General features: G+C 40.3%; 1 protein-coding gene across 1 annotated transcript; it reads right to left on the reverse strand.

Annotated features, from left to right (window-relative positions):
- Positions 1-1,604: 1,604 nt before the first annotated feature.
- On the reverse strand, positions 1,605-11,961 carry sat2a.1 (spermidine/spermine N1-acetyltransferase family member 2a, tandem duplicate 1). Its single transcript, XM_085399362.1, has 6 exons — positions 11,632-11,961; positions 11,290-11,341; positions 7,947-8,030; positions 6,677-6,778; positions 6,545-6,585; positions 1,605-6,374 (listed from the first exon to the last, which is right to left on the reverse strand). The coding sequence occupies exons 1-6, from the start codon at positions 11,692-11,694 to the stop codon at positions 6,207-6,209; spliced, it is 510 nt and encodes a 169-aa protein (XP_085255488.1). The 5' UTR covers positions 11,695-11,961; the 3' UTR covers positions 1,605-6,206.
- Positions 11,962-26,388: the final 14,427 nt, after the last annotated feature.

The following is a 26,388-nucleotide window of genomic DNA, read 5'->3' on the forward strand; positions in this document are numbered from 1 at the left end:
TCCTAGTATATCACGTTTATTTGCAGGCACTGTATCGAAGAAGATGAAATGTTGAATGATTCAAAAACATGGAACGTCTCCATTTCACAAGTGTATGTATCAGAGTCATGTGATGAACTGTCCAGAGTCCACCCCGCCTTATGACAGCTACTGTGGATGGGATGCGTGGGAGAGTCACCAAACAGGGACTGAGAAATACCCCTGCTTAGCACTACTCATGGTTAAAACTCCACAGAAATGTGACTCGTCCTCACATGGCGAATAGAACAATGTGAGCTGCAGCGCCTTGAGGCAGTTAAATTGAATAACTACCAGTGGACTTTTCTGTTTTAGCTTTTCATGGCTTATTAGCAGCAGGTACTTGTACTTTGATCTGTGCATGTCCTGTTAAATATAGCAGAGGTCTGTATATTTATGTGGAGGCTAAAGTATTCAAAACTGTGTAAAAAGTCAAAGACAGAGTTTGGTCGCTTGCAGCGATCTTGAAAGTCAACATTTGTTACAACATCTTTATTCTTCAACACAGTCTGAACTCTGTTCTCTGTCAAGATGATCCCACACTGCTTCTATGATGTTGACGTCTGGCTCTGGGGAGGCCAATCCATGGCTGATAGTGTCCCACTGTGTGTTTTATTGCTTTGGCAGTATGTTTGGGTCATGCTCAGATGCTTTCCAGTATTGCATGGTGGATAAAAATCTAAATGTACCTCATAACTGTATCTTTTTCATGAGCTGTTTTTAAGGCCACACTGCACACCGTGCAGAGATGTGCTAAGTTTTTGGCTAATGGCTCTTTGGGAATCGGCATGTTATTTTGTGTCTGTCAAACTTTGTTATCCTTGATATTTTTCATAGATTCAGCTAAAGAAATGGGAACAAATTATGTGTTTTTGTGCCTAAAAGTACAATTTAAAATTGGTTCTTTGCTAAGTTGTCTGTTTGGTGTTGACACAGCAGTGGTTCGTCCCTTCAGTCCCTGAGTTAAAGAGCCTTTTTTTAGTCTTGACTGATTTATATGTTTGTCTTGTGGCTTAACAAACAAACCAAACATTTCTCTGATGATGACCAAATACAAGGACTGGACTGAAAATGAGTGAAAAAGCAGCCAAAGAAGAACATTGAAAGAGCTTCAAAAAGCCTGGAGAACTATTCCTCAAGAGCACTTCAAAGAATGTCTGCAAAGCCTGGCTGCTCGGAAGTAAAACACAAAGAAATCAGGACTAAATCAAGACTTTTGCATAGTATGTATTGAGCATAGTTGGAGAAAAAATGACACCAAACTGGGATTTTTAAAAATGGGTGATGTCAGTACGCCCCCTATTGGCTAAATTGAGCTGCATTAAAGTTTTAGCTCTGGATAGCACAGCTCATCTACTTTGTAGTAATATTAAATCTATACGTCTGATGTTAATAAAAGAAAGACAAACAGACTAAAGAAGAAATGCGCAGCTACACATGCACGTCACCTTGAATTCTGACAGATTTTATTACTCTAATCAAACCAACAGGTGGACAGTTTCTGGTTTTCAAGACAGTCACAGCATGAAACCACTGACTCTCGTACATGTTGAGTGTTTTATTCATTGTTTGTTTTTACACACAGCAAATGACCCAAAATTCAAGCATCTACCTTTTGTGGCAATTTCATGGCTTCGAATATCAGATGAAAAACTTATGGATCCATTTTTGGTGATTTTCTTTTCAGTGTTTTGACTTCAGCTGAGGAATTTACTGCTCCTCTGTGAGCCGAGGGAATTTATGCACCTCATGAAGCTCTTTTTTAAAAACTCAGTGGATGAAGTCGAAAATGCCCCGAAAAGCCTTAATTCACAAGGTTTCCACACAACTTTTATTTTCGGTAATTTCACAGACGACATTGGAAATATGAGGACATTAAAGACACCGACCTCACCGGGAACACTGATATGAGCTCTTATGGTACACTGGATAACACGGCCGCACAGCCGTGGAAATGAGAATGCGTCACGGTTGCCTCCTCTGCTATTACACAGTGTTGTAATCACACACACACATTCAACACACTAAAAACTGAGGAAACATTTTAAAAAATATTAAACTGGTGAGCTGCTGCTCTCTGTTTTATGCACAAAGCGTCTCTTCTGAGATTTACTGCAGTCGTGACTGACAGGAACACGGGCTGAACTTTGATTTTGAAGTGCTTTGGGAAATCCATGTTGGGAAAACAGTTTGAGACCGAATAATTTATAGCACTTGGTCTGAAATTCTGATGGGAAGCTGCAGATAAGACATAATGATCCCCTCGTGATCCCTTGGACTCTGTGTGGATTTTTGTGGAAATGCACTTTGTAGCAGCACAAAGATTTACTTTGTAAAACTGAGCTAGGCTGCAGATTTTGCACATTAGACATGCAATATTTCGATGTCCCAAAGATGGATAGCGAACTAACTAAATAAAATAAAATACCATGCATTCCAGAGTGAATTACTTTGTAAATGCAAATTGCAAAAAGTAACAAAGAACGGTCAGCGGTTTCTACTTGTTTAGAAAGAAAGAAAACAAACCAAATATAACCCCCAGCTCAGCCTGTTTTCATTAAAGTGCTGGAAAGAAGCCCTCTCTGAGAGAAAAAAAATTGAGACTGAATATAAAACAGAAGTGCAGACCAGAATTACGCCACTTTCATTTTAGCGAGACAGGTTCAAAGACGTGCACTGAGCCCAGTCCAAGATTTTCTCTTAGTTTTCAAATACGACCAGATGGATTGTTTTTGTTTGACTCGAGGCTTCGTCCAGGTCTTTGAAACCAGTCCCGCACGTCTGGCTGCAAAGATGGAGGTTTTAGTCTGAGTCCAGCTGATTCCTTTAGTGTACACTCTCATCACAAGACCTCAATACACATAAACAGCTAGAAAAAAGAAGAAAACAGTGCAAATACCAACGCTGTGCTTCACAACAGCTTCGCAGCGCTCCTCATCTGGAAGACGAGAGGCAGAGGTGACTGACTCTTTGGTTGCTGTCGTTAGAGTAAATTTAAAGGGATACGATACAAAAAACCTTTAAAACAGTCGTACACTGAACATATGTCTTAGTGTTGCGATGCATAAGATTTTTGAGGATCTTTGTGCAAAAAAACCCCAACAAAATTCAGATCATATCTTATACCTTAGGTCACAAGTTGTCTAAAATGTCACTACATACACATGTATCACACCCTGTTGTCTAAATGTTTCATCATTTATCACACAATTCTTAACACGTCACACAAACACAAAACAGCTTCAGTGTCTCTGTATTGTACTTTTTAAATGTATTGCACGCATTTCTTCCCCATTCCAACACTTGACACTGCATATTCTTTTCAACATAAAAGTAAATGACCATTGGCTAAATCCCTGCCCGGCATAGTGATTATCCAGTTTCTCCACAGTGCAGAGACAGAGTTGTTCCAGTGCTCGTCAACAGGTACCGGAGAAGACCAGAGAGCCTCACGTTTCACAAGTTTATAGTGAAATTCAGGCATTGTGTCATTATTCTATAGGCACTAACTGTGCAAAACATCATCTGAAGTATGTGTAATATTGGTGTAAATCAGACAATTAATTTTATGTTATTCATATATGGTGGGGGAACTAAATATTTGATCCCCTGCTGAATTGTAAGTTTGCTCCCTTCCAAAGAAATTAATAGTCTCTTTGATGGTAGTTTCATTTTAATGGAGAGAGACAAAATATCACCCAAACATCCATCTGCTGCTTGAAGATTGTCTAGGCCAGTGTTTCCCAACCACTGTGCCGCGGCACATAGGTATGCGTGCTGTGGAAAATTATCTGGTTCCACCTGATTAGTACTCTAAGCGATCAGCCTGAGTAACAGGCAGAACAATTACATTGTCTTCCACTAGAGGGCAGTACAACTACCTGCTCTAATTAAATGGGTTGCCAACTGTCAGTAAAACAGAAGAAGACGAAGAAGAAATTACATAATCCGGTTGTTCAGTGATGACACGACGAATCCTACTTCCGGGCCTAAAGTAGTCTGCGTTTAATATGGCTTTTGTGTTGTTAACATGTTTAATGTTATGTATTTTCTTCTATTTGATCTCAAAAAGCTCCTAAAACAGTCAGTGATCACTGTTGACCTCCCTCGGCTTTTATTACCACTAATCATTTATTTAAGCTCAGTTTTTAAAACCTTAGGATGTAACTACAGCCCAGCCCATGCAGCAGTATATGAATGGCTAACCTCGTATTGTGGATGGATTATCTCAGTTGTTCTCCTGGCTGAAGTTTGGTCCTTTTACAGCATCCTGCCATGCGATTACATTTGTTCCTGACCACCGAGAACACTCACGTTAACTTTTATTGAGTGGAAAAAAAGTTAGCTTGTTTATATTATGCTAACATAGCTGTGTCGCTAGCGGTCACGTAGCACATCATTATATACCAGCTAGCCCAACTTCAGTAACCCTACAAACGTCACTGCTGTTTAGTTTTCTGTCTTCATTTATGCTGGAATTGATAAGAAAGCTGTACGTTTTAATTTGTTTCCAAAACCCCGCAGTCAGGACATGCTATATTGTATTTAGATAGAAGCTAGTGAGCTAACTCCCTGCTAACTTCTAACTCCGTTAAATGTCATAAATTCCGTTTTAATCGATGCCTGGATGTTAAACTCAATTGTTACACCTGGTAGAGCAGAACGCTGATCATTTTATTAAAGATGAAAGACTTTAGACAGTTTTTCAACTCTCAGTAATGCCATAGTGATCGTTTGATATATGGACCTGCAGCGGAGTTTAGGCCCAGACACGGCTAGTGACGTCAGACTGAACAACCGGATAGTCATGCTGTGAGACCACGCAGCGCGCAATAGCAATAGATAAATATCTGAAAAGAAAAAGTAGTCAGTTTGATCTGGGTCCTGGAGAAGATTCCGGCCCTTGCAGTGGTCAAAAAAAAAGAAAGAGGTATACTGGGGACAAATGAGCCAATTCCACTATACCTGGTGTGCATGGGAAAATGATCAATATGCTCTTCGTGACATTTTTGTTTGGTAGCGTTTGCTGTGCTTTTTCTAATGTGAAATATGTGCTGTGGCTCCAAAAGGTTGGGAAACACTGGTCTTTTATCTTTGTGGGTTTTGGGGTTTTTTGCTGGAAGACCCATCCATGACTCATTTCAGTGTTCTGACTCAGAGAACAAAGTTCTTGTCCAAGATTTCATGGTACAGTGAAGTGGTCCTGTACCTTTAGCTGTAGCATGTTTCCACCTCCGTGCTTGACTGTGGGGATGGTGGTGTTTGGGTCATACTCAGCATTTCTCTTCCTCCAAACATGGCAGGTTGAGTTGATTTTCTTTCTCCCAAGCTTTCACTGAATCATTCAGCTGACAAACTTAAGTCAGGCCTTCTTGAAAAGAAGAACTTTACAAGTGTTGTAAGATTTCAGTCCATTAGAGAGTAGTGTGTTAGCAATGGTGTTTTTGGTGACTGTGGTCCCAACTGCCTTCAGATCTTTAATAGTGCACTGGTCTACCACCTGTCTCATGATTATCCTCAGCTCATGGAGATCTAGGCTGAGGCTGACTGATGGTTCTTTTATGTCTTCTATCTGTGATGGTCCTGTAGCCCATCCCATTCCTGTGCAAGCTTACAATCTTGTTCCTGACATTGACTTTGACAGATCTTTGTTCTTGTCCATGGTGGTGGAGAGACTGAAATGTGGAATCATTAATTCATTGGTTGACTGTAATCCGTGTGCCACACACAGCCAATCTGTGGGAGCCAGAATTCTGGCTGGGTTGTAGGGGATCAAATACTTATTTCAGTCAATGAAAATATGCAATTCCGTTTAGAACTCTTATGTGATATGTATTCTGTCTCTCTCCATTAAAATGACAGGTATTTTAAAAGTTATATCTCTTAAATATTATACTGTGGTAGGGGTGTGTTTCTACCAACTTTAAGTGATCCGTAAAGTAAAGGCTAGTTACCAACATGTAGGTGACGTTTGCTGCATAAAAATGGTGAAAAATGTTATAGTTAATATGCAACACATTGCTAAATGGCTTTAAAGTTAGAATGTTAAGGAAGGCAGGGATTAGCAAACAGTCAATAAAAATCAGCTTGTCAAGTTTTGGAAAGAGGCCACTGAGTGGTGCTCCATCCCTGCAGTGTGTGGCCTGACCTCATGGCTGCAAAGGTCACGAAAGGTCATGAGGGTTGGGTTAAGGTTGAGCCAGGTGCTCCAGCGCCTCCCCCTCGCAGCGCATGCAGTGGTAGCCCATGGAAGCAGTGATATCGAAGCTGCCCTGGCTGAGGTAAAAGTCCATCGATGGTTTGTTCCAGTCCAGGACGGTGAAGTTGAGCTGGTGGCAACCAGCAGCCAGAGCCAGCTACAGGAGAGCAAAAACAAGAAGGAAGACAGGAATGACTGCTGTAGATGTAGCATGGAAGCTGTTTCTGCATGCTGCCTCTGAGACACTGTTCAGCATATTTTCCTGCAAATACTGAAAACAGGAAAATGCTCAAGGTTTACCTTCTCCATTATTCACGTTTCACTCACCTGTGCCACCTTGCTCATTAGTGCTTTACCGACACCTTTCCCTGAAAGACAGATCATGTGCATTACTTGAGATTTCCTGCAAATATAAGGACACAGTGATGATGAGACATCTTCTCAGAGGCTGTACTGTACCTCTGAACTCAGGCATCACATACAGGTCCTCCATATAAATGGCTCTGCCTGACCAGGAGCTGTAGGAATAGAAGTAAAGTGCATAGCCGATCTTTGTGTGCCCTGAAAGAAGAAAACAGTTTGAGCATGTAAAAATAAACGTTATTTAGAAGAAGCAAAATTCAGTATTCATGAAATTTGTGTATTCGTTTTGGTGCTCCTTCCCACTGAGTGAATGACTCTGAACATTTAGCACAGTGATTATTAACAGCATAATGCTTTACATTACACTGTAAACACATAAATATGTATCATTTCCCTCACATCAGTGAAAAAAGTGATATGAGTCGTGGTGCTGCTCACAGTTAATGTGCAACAATCTTTATAAATGAAACCTCACATTTCCCAGTGGTGAGGCTGGTTAGGTCATTTTAACCACTATTACTTCTCTTTTTTGTTTTTGGTTCCTTGGAGGCAGCAGAACATCTGGAGTCATGTTTCTAGTGACTTGATGAATCTGATGATTCTGAGTCCAAAACTGTTTGGCTGCTAACTTCTCTGCTGATTGGTTCTGGACAGTTCATGGATTTATTGAATTTTTTCAGCAGCTCAAAGCAGCACTGATGAGAGCGGAGCACAACTTTAATGAGACCCAAGACATAAGTAGCTACTTCTCAGTATAGCCTCTGATAGTTGAAGCCTTCAGATAGTGGACAGCGGTGACTGTGTGGAAAAAGGCCCGTGTCATGGAAGGAAAAAGCACAGCTGGGCAGCAGAGCGTATAATGTTCTAATTACTGCATTCTTAGGAAAAGCACTTCAACTTTGTTATGTAAGAAGTGTTTAAGGAGGGAGGGTACATGTGCTGTGTGCTGCTACATTAGGTAACATGAGTAATAAATATGCAGGATGATGTAAATGAACGCTATATGGCAATTAATGTTTGTGTTAAGTGTAGCTACCGTTTTCCAGTTAGTGCGACACAAGTAATTATACAAAAATATATAAAATGTTAAACTTGTTTAGCTTTTTGTATCTTATAGTGCTGAAGTCTTGCTATTGAGTCTACAGTTAGCTTGGTTTTTGACCTTTTGGCTTTACTTGATATACCTCAACAGTTCACTCCTGCGTTTTCCTTTTTGTTTCTCCTGCTCGCTCTCTCCGTTGGTAAGGTTCTGTTACTGTTAGCGGGTCGTCACCCATCAGTTTTAAGTTTGTGTCAGTAACCGGGTTACAGCTGTTAGACAGTAGATCGCAACAGTGTGTGAGAAAACTGGGCGTAACATGATCACCTTCTTTGGTTTTGTGCTGTTCTGGCACCTCAGCGATGATCCCGTGAAAGAACGGGTTCTTGGAAAAGCCATCCTGCTCCAAGTCTGAAAAGAAATTATAGATACTGTTACACGGTGTTTTCACAAGGGGAAATTCAGTTTGCATTTAACAGTTTGAGGCTTTTTATCAAAATGTAATCTTAGCTAAGAGAGAGCTTTAAAACCAGTTCTTGACCTTTTGTTGGAAAATACAGTGCAATGGTTTTTCCTCAAAGGTCCATAGTTCCTAATTTTAGAATGAAGCTTCCTGGGAAAAGCTGTTACCTGGTGGTAGAAACAAATGGCTCACAGACAAATACTTTATTATAGTGTGATAAAATCTACTGGGCTTAGATAAATATAACTGAACACCAAACTATACTTGATACAGAAACTTTATTTTTTGGTTAGAAGAGTTTTTCATCTGGACGATAAAGTCCACATTACATACTCTGTGTATTTATTCTCATTGCACTTCCTTTGGTAGTTTTCACATCCACAGCTGAGTTCCCCTGAAGCAGCTGAAATCTGCATTAATCAAAATGTCTTTTTTTATTGGCTTATTTGTTACACTGTTGACTTTACAGCTGCAGAAGAAGATTGTTTACTATTTTTTAAATAAATAATAACATTGATTTTTTCCAACATTTACACTGCTTGATATGTCCAACTAACTTTTATAAGGCCAAGAACACAATTTGAACCTCTATTTGAAGAGAGCGAGAAATGAGAGTCAAAGTTTGTAACCAATCAGAGAGAGTTGAGAGATTTGATTAACCAATCAATTAACCAAAAAAGCAGGAATGGTTTGACAGCTGGAGACCACTGATATTTTTCCCTCCTCATGTTTTCTGACTATTTTTTCACTAGTTTTTCCTTTGGCTAGGGTCAGTGTCACTACAGGTAGCATGAGGCGATACCTGGTCCCTACAAAGGTGGCACAAGTAGTCCCAACTCCTCCAGGATGGCACATCAATATATGTCATTGCCAGAAGGTTTGCTGTGTCTCCCAACACAGTCTCAAGAGCATGGACTCCAAGAGACAGGCGGTTACTCTAGCAGAGCTAAAGAGGGCCATAGAAGGCCCTTAACCCATCAGTAGGACCAGGAACTGCTCCTTTGTGCAAAGTGGAACAGGATGCCAGAGCAGCACAATGACCTTTAGCAGGTAATCGATGTGAATGTTTCTCACCAAACAATCACAAACAGACTTCACAAGGAAGGCTTGAGGGTTCAATGGCCTCTATTTGGCATTGGCCATAGAATACCAGTATTGGCAGGTCCACCACTCGCACCTTGTGCTTTTCCCAGATGAGAGCAGGTTCACCCTGAGCACATGTGACAGATGTGAAAGAGTCTGCTGAAGCTGAGGAGAATGTTCTTCTGCCTGTAACATTGTTCAGTGTGACTGGCTTGGTTTGGTTGTGGTCAGTGCTCATCTCGGGGGCTATAGCCAAGGGGGGACACATAGACATCTACAGGCTCGGCAGCTGACAACTTATGTGTTTAATTCAGGAGCACTTCTCTGACTAAAGATAGCTAACTGACAACAACTAACTGCAAACGAGAGGAAAGTTGAACCTGAGGAATGAACAGAAGTAATTCTAAAAGACAGAAAACATTTTCCTGCATTCTCAAATTATGTCATATGTTGCTGTGTAGCTGGCAAGATTAGGACTCAGAAGTGACACTGAACTCAAAATTTAGGTTTATTGCTGGATTCACAGGGATCAAAAATACAAAAGAACTCAAACTAAGCAGATACTAGGATGCTAGTTTACTAACTAGGAAACTACCCAGAAGACACTGAACGTACGGGACATACAGCAAGAGGGAATGAGGGACGAGGTGACAAAGGGCAGAGTGATGGAGTGGAGACACCTGTGGAACACAGCTGAACAGAATCCATCTAAAGAACCAAAGGAAGTGAAACTGAACAGGATGAGAGATTGACAAAATGAGACAGGAAACATAAACACAGAGACAGAAACCCAGACTCAAGGCATAATGACTTGCCGCAGAAAAGCAAAGAAACACAGAGACATGACCGACTAAGGAGACAAGACTCATTTGAGGCAACTAACAGGGAGACTAGACAACCGCAGAGACGGAGCACAAACATAGTGTAGACAGACATGGAGACATGACTAGAGAACAGACAGGGACCACAAATGATGATAACCCAATAATGCAAAGCCCAGAAGACAACTAAAATATAAACAAACTACAAAGGATATAATAAAATACTCAAGGAAGACTACTAATCATAGTAATATACAAAAGGAGCCAGACTAAATACAGACACAAAAACCTTTAGAGGAACACAAAGCCCTGAGCCCATGGCCCGGGGACTCTGACACATTAATATGATGGATGCTTTGTTTATGGTGTTTACACTTGTTTGTGATGCTCTGTGATATATTCACTATTGCTTTGTGATAACCTTATTGATGTTGGTTTTAAATGAAAAGAAGCTTCAATATGTTTAGTTTAAAATACCCTGTGGCTCTCGCTTCTCAGTAAGTCTCTTTCTCTCTTCTACAATCTCAGACTGTGGTCCAACTTACATTTTGATGTTCTGCAAATATTAAATGAGCAATGTTGGTAAATGGACTGGTTCTTACTTCTACTCTAACTGAACACTCAAAGCACTTTTATACAACTTGCCTCATTCACCCATTCATACAAGCACTGCTTTTCTATGTAAGTGCTTTCTGCAGCATTCACACTGCATCAGAGAGCAACTGATTAGCATGCAGACTGGAGCAGGTGGGGATTGAACCAGCAAGCTTACGATTAGTAGGTGACCTACTCTGCTTCTTGAGCCACAGTCGCCCCATTTTTGAATAAAAAGTTCTTTTGACTTTTTGTGTTGTAAAGTTCCCAAAGACTGAGTCTTGAAGTTCCCCTTTTCAGGCATTTATAAATCCTTTGTAAAGTATAGATGGTCCTCACAACAGATGTGGTGACACAAAATACTGAACTAATGACAACTGCCTGAATTAAACATGGATTAAAATCTGACATAAGTAGTTATAAAAGCTCCATTAACACACTCACAAATCTGTATGTGTATAAAGCTGCTTTTAAAAACTTTAATTAATTTACCCAGACTTTCTAAATGATACCAAAACAAATAACGTGGTTTTACTCGATGTAATAATTTATTTGTGATTAAAGATATTATATATGTGCCTATAAAGCAAGACCAAACATTTATGTCCAAGTTTATAAATTACATTATAATAACCACACACTCTTAATCATTATTAAGCATTACGGATAAAATCAAGGCAAAAACTTGAGACATCGCTACATACATTACCTTTCTGGGTCACTTTCACATGCTCTGCCAGTTTCTCATACTCTGCCAGTTCCTGGACATAAACAAAAATAGCATCAGCTGCCATCATTTATTAGGACATCCCAGACATCAGTGTTGCTCAGCTGGTAGTAAACATGTCATTTACAGGCAGTTTATTAGCCTGAAACTAACGAGCAGGACGAGCACAGTTCATCCGATAATATCTCACTAATCTAATAATAACAGCAACACCGTGTTTATGAAAAGCCCTGCTGACGTAAGCCACTACAGGCTACTTAATAATGTCCTCGGAGTCATACACACAGCTGGACCGCACGCGCGCACGTGCACGTGTCCGCTCACCATGATCATCCGCGCGATGTCCTTGCAGTCGTCCAGGTTGGCCGCGCGGATGGAGAAGTCCATGTCGAGTGGATGTGATGCGGTGATGCTCACAGTGCTGCTCCGGCCTGTCGGAGCACGGATGACGAGCACTTGGAGAAGTACCCAGCTCTTCGTCTAGCCTGGACCAGCACGCCACAGCCTCTCCACGGAGGATGGAAACTGAATAAAGAGCGCCCTCCTCCAGGTAGGAGGTGACAGGGGAGTGAGTCAGCTCCTCTTGCGGACTGGAAAGTGCACCCGAGGATTAGAGGACGTCCATTAACAGGCTTTAGCTGCAGTCGTTTAAGAGATTGCTTCCGGATGCTTTCAAGAGCAGCATCCTTTTCGCTTTATTGGTGTTCCTCTGCCTCCTGCAGGGGCCAGAGGGATCCTCTAGGGGGCCCCAGCGTAAAAAGCATACACCGGTTCCCCTTGAAGTGTTTTCCCGTATTTAAACTGTTGTAAATGACTTTTCACTAATCTGTGAAACGTGTCAATCATATCAAATCATTTTGAGCCTCAAACAACACAATAGCACCAGTCATGTTTATTTATTCAGCTAAAAAGTCTTATCGATATTAAAAGTGTCTTTTTATAAAGAGATCTTCCAAGAAGGCAGGTAAATACAGATGGTTTAAGTGGCCAAAAAGCACTGGGTTGATTATAATGTAGGGACAATATTTATTTTTTATTGAACCTTATTTTGTACAGGTAGTTCCTTTGAGACTCAATGTCTCATTTACTGTGCTTTGACTGTTCTTCCTGTCCTACGCAAGGCCACCTGGGTTGGCTGGAAGACTGTTTACTTAGCTCGGCAGGGCGAAGGACACTGTCTCAGCTGAACTCTGGACACACACACACACACACAGACGCATATATACACATGCAGATATACACTCATCCCCCCCTCCAAACGCCTTCGACGCTTATTCCCTTCCGATGCTGACGGTGGATCAAGGAGACCAGCGCATGTGCTGCAGGCCCAGATGCACTGTCTACACTGGCTGTCTCTCACCATTTACCCATCCCTGTTGCTTGTCATGTGTTTCTTTGGTGTATTAAGAGTTTTTTCATGTGCTTCGTGCAGAGGTGTTTTTTTTTCTGTTCTCAAACTGATCTCCCTGTTGGAGCTCAGTCTGGGGGGAGTTATTTTTTTCTCCTTATCCTTCCTCATGTGGTGCATTTTCCATTGTTATACCTCTCTGACCCGTCTTCCCCATGTGATGTTTTGTGTAATGTATGTATGGTCGGAGGGTAAGATGGCGCCGCCATTGCGGGCAATTGGTCGGCAGCCTTAACATGAAATTTCCCACTCGTGGGACTAATAAAGGTATCTTATCTCTTACTATAACGCAGAGCCATGAAGATACTTGCAAAACAGGTCATTATTTTATATATATCCTATTATCTAAACCCTGTTCACTACAATCTATTTACTAATATAAGCAAAGATTTACACATGAAAAACACACAGAAACATCAGATATCACTTTTTTGGCTCAACACCTTCCGTCTCCTTTCAGCTTTACATTTATTAGCTCTACAAATGCACAGCAGCCTCACTCAATCACTTGCATTTTCCTCCCTCTTTGTTGGATTAAACCTGCTACACCTGCAGGATTTGCTATTAATTTCAGTTAATGTAGGAGGATGCTTGATCCATCAAAGACTTGCATACTGTACAGCAGTTTAAAGGTCCATGTTTTCGCACAAGTTTACCACAAATCAAAGCTGAAAATATAGATTTAAAAAAGGTAATTGCTGCAAAGTAAACATTGACCCTGGGGGAGCTCAGAGAGTTTTGGGCTCCAGGACAATTACCTGTTTTCCTTGGCTGCTAACCCAGCCTGGCCTCTACAACGAATCAAGGCAAAAACTTTTAACTTATCAAAGTTTACATGTTCAGGGTCATTAGGACCAACAGGATAATTTAGCTCCATCTCAAACAACGGAAATATCAGCAAGTAAATTTTTTTCCGTTTAGCCTCTAGGGGGCAAAAGGAGGCTTTGGAGTTTGGCTTGTAGCTCCATCTCTGTGGGTGCTGCTCTTCTCAGTGCAGTCACAGTGACTCCTCTAGTTTCACAGAATCAAACTAAAGTACACTAGATTCATCCACAGACGCATTAAAGCAGCAGGCAGCGAGTCTGCGTGGTTCAACACCCACTGCTGATACATAACAGCGGCCTCTGCGTGGGTGACAGCGTGTGGATGGAGGATTCGTTTTATTTTTTTAAATCATAGTCTACAAAACTTATGAGATTTTTATTTTTTTTTAAGGTCAGCTAAAAAAAATTCACAGAAGCGGGCAGACGGGGTTAAATTAGGCTCAGATGTGATGATGCAGAGTGCGGACATGTAATCAAACTGTGAACCACAGCTCCAGAAATAATGATGATCTCATGACTTTATGCTGGTTCTCACAGGACGAAGGTTGAGAAACAGAATAAAGTTCCCTACAAAAAAGAGAGAGAGCAGAGTTAGAGGAACTGAAAACGCCTTCGACATCTCAGTGGGAGCGTTATGAAAGTCTGGAGTAGATTAAGGATCGTCATGCTGCAATTAAGACAATAATCGGTTTAAGAGTTGCTTCCTGAAAAGTACAAAGTACAAAGAGAGGCGAGTCTTCAGCTGTCAGGCTGCTCTCCTGTGTTACCGGCTCTCAGGTTGAATCGAGCTTACACCTTCTGTAGTTTAAGATTTGGCTTTAAACTTTCATTTTGATAACAGTTATGCCTCTGCTGCATGTTATTAATGTTTGTCTACTCTCTCCTGTGTGTGCTTCATGGTCTCTCTATGCTACTCCCCCCCCTCTTCCCTTTCCCTTCAATCACCAATCAGATGGCTGCCCCCCTCCCTGAACACGGCCCTGCTGGAGGTTTCTTCCTGTTAAATGTTCTTCCTTCCCACTTTCACCAAGTGCATTCTCACAGGGGACCATTTCATTGTTATGTTCTTTCTCTGCTATTGTACTGCGTTTATTTCATTACACGAAGTGAATGTTTTTTGTTAAACGCTGACAGAATTGAATCAAAGCTGTGAAATGCATTTCCCCCCGATTCAAGCATCCCCCTTCGTCAAACTCACAATGGCATTCGCTCATAAAAACAGAAGTGGTTCAGGGAAAATACCACATGGGTTAGATCACTCTCTGACACCAGCTGCTAAACGATGAGTTTCAACAGCCATGTCAGCAAATGCATACCCACAGCCAGTGGGCAAAGTCTGCTGAAGCCCCTCTGAGTGATATTTTACTGGAATTTAACAGCCTTATTATTCACAGTGATACAAACACTGAGTATGTGCATTTATTATACTTCAGGGCTGTAATTAATTGCAGTTTCAGGGTAGTTGTACTTGACAGTTGAGTATTGAGCACTGGATTTCTACTGCTCTATGGGAGCTCAAAGGAAGATGAATTTTTTTTATTTCACAGCGTTAGTTTAGTAGTGGATTTAGACATTTTGACACAGTAAATTAGGTGGCAACAAGTATTTGTGCATACTGTTGCTGCTATTCTTATAAAGATTGGAGTCTATCTTCCATTAATCATATGTTTTCCATGGGAGCTTGTTGCGTTCCTGTGGAAAACATATGATTGTGTAATGATGGTCGATGTCAGGAGAGGCTTTTTACTCACCCACAAGCAAACAACACCTAATTATTCTGTTTGATTTACGCTCCACAACATGCCGTGAGGCTCTTATTTTAAAGCTGTGGTCACGTCAAGTTTCTCCTGCTCACAAATCAGCAAAGCCTTTTATTTTTTTCATGTTCATTCATAAGGTGTCACTTAAACCAGAAGCCAAAACGGATGAAATGGCGTAAGAATGTATTAACGGCTCTTTTACTTTGCATCTGACATTTACCGAAATAAAACGCAAACACAGGTGGGCGGTGGCTTTTCTCCCAGCCGGTTGCGACACAGGAAAAAAGCTGCCAGTCCTGTTTTAACTTCATACTGGGTGGGCAGCCTCCTGCAGGCCTGTAAAGTCACCCACTTCCACATTTCGAAACGCCCAAAGCTCTGAAGCAACCAAACCCCTCCCCTCCTGAGAGTCCACACGCTTTCTTGTTGCTTGTGAAAATCCCACCCATTATCTGCTCTAATAAAATTACAGTTGCTATATATTAAAGCAAGGGAGAGGAGAGAAGCCAGCATGTGACCTCAAACCAACAACCTTCATATCATTGATCTGCCTCCCCAACCTTTGACCTACTGGACCCAGACAGTCACCAGTTAGTTCTGCAGCCCCATCCTGATACAGCGGGCTAAAACCACCTGTCATAAAGATACCCCATTACAGTAGTGTCACACTTATCCTTGATAATAGTTGCCTAATTAATTGTCAATCATCATTTGTGCATGCCTCTGTAATGAGTGACAAAACAACAGCTAAAACATTCCTTTTAAGCTTATCTTACCTGCGTTTCACACAGACTACACAAAAACTACAGCTGGCTTAGTCAAGTGTGAAATCTGGTTTGAGCTAATAATTAATGAATGATTCAGAGGTCATCTCAGCGAGGCTGCTGTATAATCTCACATTAAGGCTTTCTGAGCCTATATGTTAACTCTTTGCATGCATTACAGTATAAATAAAAGCGACTGTGGTTTGCTTGAGGGCTAAAAATACATTTTGTTAGTGATTTGTCACAGTACACGGCTCTATGCGGAGTAGTGGGTGGGGAGGAAATGAGCAGAGAAAGGGGGATTTTGTTGGGCTGGCTTCAAATTTGTTCTCCTGGAAAAAAAAGGCAGCCTATGTGTCTATTAATAGCTGTGTGGCTCTTTAAGGCTGACTAACGGCTCCTTTCATATGACGCAGGGAGAAAAGCGGAGCGCTGCCAGCGTTTTCATCAGCGGCCTCTCTGGAGCTGCTGATGACGTGCTTCAGACGCCACTGACCGTTTTTACAGACGCACTTGAGGACTCACAGGCAGTCAGAAGCAATAACACTGCATTAGTCAGTGCAGTGTGAGTGGGAAAGAGGCCACTGATTGGGCTCTACGCCGCTGACAAATGCTACAAAAACCCTGAAAAAAGCATTGGTGGTGCGCAACAACACAACTCTCATGTCATACTTATTTAGCTGTAGGTTACTAGTGGTGTAGAGAAAGTAATTATACAAAAGCAGTATGCAGTGTCTTTACTTCACAGCATTTTTTTTAGCTTGGTCCCTGCAGCTTTGGCCAGGAGCTGCTTATCTTAGGAGAGATTTGTATACTTTCTCTGCCTAAAGGCAACAATATTTATCTATTACAACATCTAAAGCTCATTTAAATTACATGTTTGCTTGCTAGTCAGGCCAATATCCTTTTATAGGCAAGTCCTGAAACTTGGTAGCCAATTTGGATTAGATTTAGGCAGTCATATGAAACTATAATGTTTAATTTCAGAGGTCACTGGGACACAAACGCATAGAGGTTTCAGTCAACATATCAAGGCATGATTTGAACATGATTCTTTAACTGGTACCTTTTTCGCTCTTGGATTGGCTCTTTGGGGACAGAAGCAGTACAACTGCCATCTTTAGCTTTGTAGATTTCTTTCTTATCAGGTTTCTTCGAGTGTCACGTCTCATAACGTGCATTTATACCATCTCCGGTCAAGCTAGCTGTTCACCTTATCGTCATTTGTTATGCTAAGCTAAGCTAACTGGCTAGAGAGATAAACACAATCTTCTTCTCAAATAGTTCATGAAAAAAGCAAAAAGAAACAAACAATTTTTCCCAAAATGTCAATCTATATCTTTGAACATGAGTTAATTCTTGAAGTGTCTTCATAAGGCTTTGGATACACACACCCACAGGCCTAGAGACTGGTTAACGACTACTGGTTATAAGAGAAACACATGTATTCTGCAATTAGTCGCTACAGTTTTCTGGCTGTCACCAAGAGAAATTGATCAGAAAGAGCATACCACCAAAAATCTTCTTGTAAATGTTTTGGTTGCTAGCAGACTGCCACAGTCGACCTGACTAGCCTGCAAAAAACTCTCCATTTGCTCACTGAGCTGTAGTGAAACTTGAAAAAGCCTTTAGTCTTTATTTACGGTTTATATCGCACTTTTCACAGGGTCAGTACTGCTTACTGAATAGTTTGTGAACATTTGGACACTAATCGGTGTATTTCATGTAAGCTACATGTGGCTGTGCCAATCTGCTAGCGACCAAAGCAGATTGCGGCAGCACCTCCTTTCAACTAATTTCATGGAGGCAACAGCAAACAGTTGTGAAATATACACTTTTTCCTAGTGACCAGCGTTTAGTCGGGGCTCCCTGACCACTTGTAGGCCTGTTGACTGAGGCTTTAGCAATGTATATCACACAAACGCTTGCTAACTGCAAGGAGGATGCTAGATGGTTGCTGTCTGGTCTCTAGGCCTGAGTGACATCTCTTAAACTCCACTGGTGGCATGAACACCATTTTTCCAAAGAAAAATCCCCTCATTAGGTTTACATAACAGTGACTCACAGCTTGTCCTGCTCATTAAACCATTTAACTCTTTGTCGTCCTTGAAGAGGCTGCTCACATCGAAATGACGTTTGTCATCATAAGACAAGGATGATCACTCAGACCAACTGTATGTGGTAACGTGCTTCCCTGTAAGGAGATAAGTGAAAACGATCTGCTAAAAGTACCACCCCACAGCATAACACAGTCACAAGATACCCTCGCTGCAGGAGTCAGGCTATTTTTTTAATTTGTGGCTGTCAGTGCAGACATTTGAAACATTTTCCATTTTCACTTCACCTCCTTCAAGCTCAAATTAAAGTCAAGCAAATCTAAAAATGATGTCATACGAAAAGGTCAATCAAAAAAAGGAACAAAAAGAGGAACATTTTTGGTTATGACCAGTGAATGACCAATTAAAAAAAAAAAAAAAAAAAACAGCGGCTGCACAGAATTTCATAACTGATCTGCTGATGGATCATCAAAGGGATGTAATGCACCAAAACACAATGAGCACTCACTGAAAGCTCCTTCCTCTTCAACGAAATCCTTCTACTGACATATTACTGCCATATTGTGTTACATTGTGCCACATTATGCCAAACAGTCCTTTAGAAACAATGACATAAATAGAGATGGTTGCATTGATTTTGCAGATATTTTTAGATAAAGTGTCAAAGACACATTTCCGGGAAGTTGTTTAATTTGGGCGATATCCAGAACATGTCTATCATAATAGCTGGCGCCAAGCTACAATAAGGGTTTTGATCTCTTATGACCTCATTTTAAACAAGTGATGCTGAGGTACAATTTCATATTGGAACAATGTAATTATAATAGTTATAGTGCATCCAGCATCCGTCTGGCCACTCTACCATACAGGCTTGATTGTTGGAGTGCTGCAGACATGGTTGTCCTTCTGGAAGGTTCTCCTCTCTCCGCAGAGCAACGCTGGAGCTCTGTCAGAGTGACCATCGGGTTCTTAGTCACCTCTCTGACTAAGAGCCGTCTACCTCGATGCTCAGATTGGCTGAGTGGTGCTTCCAAACTCTTCCACTGAGGCCACGGTGCTAATTGGCCACCTTCAGTGCTGCAGAAACTTTTCTCTACCCTTCCACAGATCTGTGCCTCAATACAATCCTGTCTTGGAGATCCACAGACAATCCCTTGGACTTCATGGCTCAACTTCATGTGCTCTAACATTCACTGCCAGCTATGAGACCTTGTATAGACAGACGTTTGCCTTTTTAAATAATTTCCAAACATTATAATTTGTTACAGGTGGACTCTAATCAAGATGTGGAAACATCTGACCGATGGTGAGGGGAAACAGGAAGCCCCTGAGCTGACTTTTGAGTGCCATAGCAAAGGGTGTAAATACTTATGTACATGTTATATCTTGTTTTATACTTTTAATAAATTTACAAGAATGTTATGCCAACTTTTATCACATTATGGGGTATTGTGTGTAAAATTCTGAGGTGAAAAATAAATTTAATCCATTGTTGAATAAGTCTGTAACAAGTGAATACTATACTATACTTTCCTGATGCGCTGTATGTACTTCTCCAAAGTGATTACTGTGGAAAAGTACCATCTTTTATGGCAAATACACCTTTTGAGACAGTTAAAAACTTTCATTCTTTTTAACTGGTAAAATTGTACCATTTTTAATAAGGACATGATGCAAAGTGATGGTGTTAACCGTCACTCGCTGTCATCCAGCAGTCACAAGCGCTAGAAGAACCCAAGGTCTTCTGTTTAGAATAATGAATAGAAGACGTCTTACATAACACTGACATTATTCACACCCCTGAATAAAAAGAGAATTGATGGCATTTTTATGCCAACTTCAGAAGGTCAATATGGAAAAAGCTTTACAGTCAAGTCCTGTTAGTGTCATTACGCAACCGTTTTAAGAGGAAGGGAAACATTAAAAATGATTTCTAATGGGACATTGAATATGTTGTAAGTTGTTTAAAGATGTCATGAACTCAGACAGTATCCTGTTCAGGGTGGAACAACACCTTTCAGTGATAGTAGCCAGGACAGGCTACAGCTAAAAATCTACAAGCAGGTGGGCTTTGACAGAAACTATTCTTGGCTTTGAGGTAGCGACTGAAGCAATGAGGGTGCAGGATACAGGAGGGTTATTGACATATGACATGGTAGTACTTTCCTAGGGTTGCCTAGGCAACTGGAACTTGCATATCCGCTAGTGTCCAACCATCAGCTTTAAAGATAAACGCAACAAATGAATCGTTCGCTGTGTAGATGTGGCTTTAAGGGCAAAAGTATGGCATTGTGTAATAATCCCATCTTCATTCTCACCAGCTTCATCCCTGTCTTACTGATATTTTGAGAATTTTCAGACCGTGACTCGTGAGGTTCAATTATTTTATGGCACTGCTTCTGCATTTTGGTTTAGCTTTGGTTAAATTCTGTCACGTTTTGTTCCACTGACTTTATATTGACCTAATTTCAGGATCAGACGATTTTTTTTAAATAAAACCTTATAACTGAAGGAGGTTGTACTTTCTTTTTTCCATGACTGTATACGTATAACGCTTTAAGCCTCAACGAGTTGTGATAAACATGGTAACTTTTGCAAAAACGTAATCGGTCTGATGGTCTAGAATTCAAAATGGTTATCACAAAGATAGCTGGACGTGTTTTTCTATAAATGTGCTCACATTTTGTTTCCTGTTTCCGGTGACCAATGACTTCATTGCTCACTCATGTGGTTTGGATGGGTGGATCTTGAGAAAAGGGCAAAGAGTTCTTCCTGCACAAGATCAAGCCCAATCACACACACACACACAGGCCTTATGAACTAAACATCATAATTGCCTGTCAATACTAGCTGTTTCCCCCGTCCTCCCCCATCTTCATATCTGGGACTTCAGATCTGGAATTGATCTTTTAATTCAGCTCTAAGGAAGGAAGTGAAGCTCGTTCAAAAATGTTTACTTTAACAGTTCAAACGTGGGTCTTAACCATGTGACCTGGATTACGTTTCAAACAGTAAGACAAACAATAGCTTGATGAAATCAAATTGTCCCAGTACACTGGAATTCAGTTACACTCCACTCACAAATAACGGTAGCCAGAACAGGAAGCCACCTCCTCTTCCTGTTTAGTCTAAATTCTGATTGGTCCCTGAGTTTAAGAGCATTTCCATAACAAAGCAGTCAACACCATATTCTTCAAGTTCTAAAAAAGAGAAAAATAAGCAACGGATGCGGCTGAAATAAAGACAAAACAAAAGAGGAACCAGAGATTAAACATGCCTCCTTCAGCTTCCATAAACTCCATTTTTGGACTTTTTGTGTGTGTGTTTTCAAAATAAGTGCCCTCAATAATAAGCTCATGAGAAGGAAAGCAAAGCCAAGTTCAGGGAAAGTATTGTGATAAAATCTATTCAAGTGGCTCAGTGTCTTTTGTGGTGCTTATCATGAACAGGTAACTGAGAAGTGTCTCAAGTTTAATTTTTTCCGGGATGTTACATAATTGGCCAATCTCTCTTTTTGGTATAAAGTTTCATGGTGGACCAAAATGCACAAGAAAGTCTTGAAAATACACCTCATGATATGAGGAATTCCCCCAGACAAACCCATCTTCCTGTCTGACCTAGGGGAGTTAGGCTTAATCTGCACGAGTTTTTTCAGACTGAGCAGGGAAGAAAAAGGAAATGACATCATCAGCAGACTGATGTAACCCTCATGTAAAAGATTACTAGGTGAGTAAAAAGCAGACATGGTGTCATTCCTTCTGCTCCACACGGGCCCATTAAAATGCCTTATTAGGACATCTGTGTCGGAGCGGTCAGCTGGCAGATGTTGGTTTTTGTTGTCACTTGTTTTTTTTTCGGTCAGCCTATCTTTCCTAACATCCCTCACACAGCCCTGAGTCATGTGATTCCTGTGAAGGTCAGGCGACTTGGCTACTTTCTCGCCATGGGACTCTCGCCTAGTGGGATGTTCGGTAGAAGATTAAACAATAGCCCTGCAGGTTCATTTTCGGGAAATGATAAATAGACAACTAGCTTTCCTGTAAATCAGAGAAAGAAAGGGATTTATTACTCTGGCGTGCCTCCATGCCAGTGTCCAGGTAAAGATGCAATTATAGCTCCGGGTTTCACATGGTAAGCTCCTGGCAAACCCTAAATCTGTGCTGTTAGTCTGGGATAAATTACAGCTTTCAGTCCCAACACAAACAACTAAGTGTTATTTATAGACCTGAGTCTCATATGTCTAGTCCAGTGATAACTCTTCTTTAAACCTCCCAGCTTCCCTTTCTGATCCCAGGTCTGTCAAGAGGTACATTTCCTGTCACCGTTTCATTCTTAATTAATAGTCAAAACCGAGGTCTACAAAGTTTACAGTCAACAGCAGCATACGTAAAAATGTATTGCTAATGCAAACATGCAAACTGGCCCTGCTGTCAAAAATGTTAAGCAGTCTCTCATGTTTGCACACAAAGGTAAACCTGATAAAACTTTGAAACAACAAACTCTCTGAATTTGTGTGTTGTTGCTAATTTATGCAGCTTTTACAGTGCACTAAAAATGCCCACGAATAAAAATATAGCAGGCCACAGCATTTAAACCACTTGCCTGAAATAGTGTAAGCCCCCAGCCTCTTTTTTTTTAAAAGGCTTGATGCTTTTTAAGACGTTTACACAGAACTTCTGGGTCTAACATTTAAAATTAGCATGTCGTGTTAGCATTTGTCTCAAAGCACTACTGTGTTTTAGGTGAGAGTGTAGTTCTACATATAGGCACAGTTCTCACAATGAAAGAGTTAACATACTGATATTTAGCAATAATGTTTACCGTTTCTAACTATCTTAGTTATGTTTGTTAGCATGCTAACATTTGCTAAATAGCACAAGTGCTACATCACAGAGTAGCATGTAGTAGAATAAGATGATTTTAGAGCTTGGATTTAATAATGAAACAGCTAGATTTAATGGTTTTGAAGCATCTGCACATCTTTATTATCAACGACTATGTGAGATATATGACTTGGTTATTGGATAAACAAGCTGCAATAAGTTAATACATTTCAATCTGGCTTTTATAGAGCTCACTCCAATGAAACAGCTCTTCTTATGGTTTCCAATCAGCTCTGCTGAGACTGGACCCCAGCGTTTGATCATTAAACTGTGCTCAATTGACTGACATACTGGGTGTATCAGCGTTAGCTTTTGAGTGGTTCTAATCATATCTGCCTCACAATTTTTTCCTGTAGCTACTCCTAAGTTCTCTTCCACTTCCCTCGTCTACGGTGTGCCACAAGCTTCTGTTTTGGGGCCTCTACTCTCTCTGTTACATCTGCTCCTTCTTCAGCATATTTGGAGTGCTTTTAGAGACATTTTTTATCACTGCTGTGCAGATGACATTCGATTGTATATCTTTTTTAAGTCCCAAGATGTGCTTTGACTCTATTAAAAGTTATGTGGCTGATAACTATCTCCTGCTTAATAAAGAGAAAACAGAAGTCAATGTTTGTGATCCCAAATGAATTATGCCTTAATCTTGTTCTCCTTGCTACGTTTGCTAAATCTTCTTTAAGGAATTTGGGGTAAACACTATTGCTTGAGCTCTATTGTATCTTGCTCTGAAATGGAAAAACTGTTATTTGTGCCTTTATTTTGCCATTCTACATATTGTAATTTATTGTTCACCTGTCTTAACAATGTCTGCAGGTTATTCAGTACTTGGATATTATAAAAGTCCTTTTAGCCACATTGGTAGCCATCTTGGTAATGTCTTTATTTTATTTGGGCAGCTCTTTTTAATTCTTATTTAAATTTCATTGGTTAGTAGGACATGGAACAACTTGTAGAGACTGACCAGTCAAATATGATCCATACTTTGCTAGCGCTGTCCCAAAATACGATTTTAAGAAGACTTTTCCTCCTGGCTGTTATAATGCCATGTGAGTCTTTAGACATTTCTCTGATGTTATGCTACATAAAAACTATATTTTATTGCATTGTGGTATTAACCTAGCAAATACCCTGCTATTTTCACAGACTACAAACAGTAAACATCAGCTCCATAAACATCCTGCATTTCCATTAAAGCTTGCATGAGGCATATCTTAACTACAAACACACTGACTTACATAAGCTAAGTAACATCCTGAGGAAATTACCTCTCCCTTAAAACCTACAGTATGGGTGTTAGCTTCAGGCCACAAAAAAAGAAAGAACTAAACAAAGAAAAGGGATTTGTGTGAGGTTAAATAGATTTTCAACTGGCTATACAACAAATATACAGTATTTTAGCCTCCTCAGACTATACATTTGTGATGTTTCAATCCTTGTCATATGCTGAAACACCTCATTTCTTCTCTTCCTTCTTCTTAAACCATTTCCTTTAGTTTTGGTTAAATAACAGTAAAACCTGACTGTGAAGCCAGACTGTAAAACAAAGCCCCACCAGTAACTTCTTTTGAAAAACAGAGTCACTTCCTTCTGAAACCAGAGGCCTGTTTCACTTGTCCGGGAAGGTGTGACCTGAAGCAGATAAAGGATTTTTTTTACCTCCTGATTAAATCACTCTGAGTGAAAGACCACCTCTCGTCACTTAAATGTGTCAAACCCATAAAAGTATGTAAATAACTGTTGGACTAATTGCTTCACTTTTATTGCGCCACAGAAATTCTGTGTTATTTATATTTTTCATGAGTAAAGTTAGGCCATGTTACTGATACTAATTACCTTTCCAAATATGTGATCACTGTAGTTTTGTAATAAAAAATGTATTTAATATTTGTATTTAATTTATGGTTTTGTTGTTGTTATTGCATTGCATTGCGTTGTGACCTACATAGGTTTTAGGTTTGTATCTTTTACGTTATATTAATCTTTTATGGTTTAATTTTATACCAACCAGGACTTCTGAGAGTAGCAAAACATAAGGGGACAACTGGTCGTACTGTTTATGTATTAGCCTATCAAAGCATATGTCCGAGCTAACAGTACATTTACACAGAATATATAAATTACCATTTCTATTTCCTTTCCTTAAACTCCTTCCTATAACAATGTAAACGAATGGTGTGTGTGATGGTGTGCATGAAGAAATCTGAAATAATCAGTCTTATCAGTGTCTACAAATTGCTGATCATGTCTTAACGTGCCAGTATTAATGTCTAGTCATGCTTGTTGCAGTCAGTTCTCACCAAATGAGCGAAGGTTAGAACCAACACCTCACCTTTCCATACCTAGCTTTAGTTTTGTTATTGTTTGCTTTTAGAAAGATATGTTTTATTGTTATTGGCTCCATGTACAGAAAGTACAAGATAATTGAAATTCAGCTTCTCTCTCACCTTAATATAAAAAGAAGACTTAAGAAAAGATAAATGATGTTTAAGGGAATATATAAAAATCAAATCTATGTACAATAGTGGCAGTAGTGCAAGTGCAGTAGCAGACATTTGCATGGACAGTAGTGGAAACGACCAACAGCAGCAGGAATGGCAGTGATGCAAATGGTTGCAGTAAAGTGCCAAAGACAGTCGGCAGCGTTAAAAGATTTGAATGTGTTGATTCCTTTTTGAGTCCATTATGTAGTAGCATGCTTGCTATAACCCTCCACTTCACAGGCACATCATTTAGAGCAGCTATTCTAACATCAAGGAACACAAGTTGTTGTTTTTCTCCGTGCCATGACCCAGCCCATTCTCAAAACAACTCAAGAATGACAAAGTTATGTAAGGCGTCTCTGATGCAATTACAAAACATCACTGTGCGTTACTTGATCGCACTCGTCAAACGGGACACTTGTCATACCATACATGGACAAAAAATCTACCCCTATCATGTTGTCTATTGTAGCAGATGTTTCGCAACACAACAGACGACCCATAAATCTATAGTTACCATTCCTGTTTTCATAACTCCACGCCTCAACCAACTTCCCCTTACAGGTGAACTTGTTTATCACTGAACACAGTTTACCAATGCGTGTGGCGCTCGAGTAAGAAAGCGGGCAGAAAAAGGCACTGCTGTCACACTGACATGATGCTCGCATTTGGATAAAATGGATTTCGAAGGTTTTTTGGAAGCATATGATGCGATTCCTGGTCAAGGACTTAGCAACAAGTTGCAAACGACAAATGTGATACAAAGTAACAGATACAAGGTACAATATATTTCCTTAAATGTAAGTATAACGTAAATACAGAAGCTCTAAGTTAAATGTATTAATGGCATTGACATTTTGTCTTATACAGACTTTTGAAACAACCAAATAAATAAATAAACAAAT

The sequence above is a fragment of the Rhamphochromis longiceps genome, linkage group LG3 (assembly GCF_057381845.1).
Source record: "Rhamphochromis longiceps isolate RC_006_pf linkage group LG3, R_longiceps_female_GT1.1, whole genome shotgun sequence".
Taxonomy (NCBI): Eukaryota; Metazoa; Chordata; class Actinopteri; order Cichliformes; family Cichlidae; genus Rhamphochromis; species Rhamphochromis longiceps.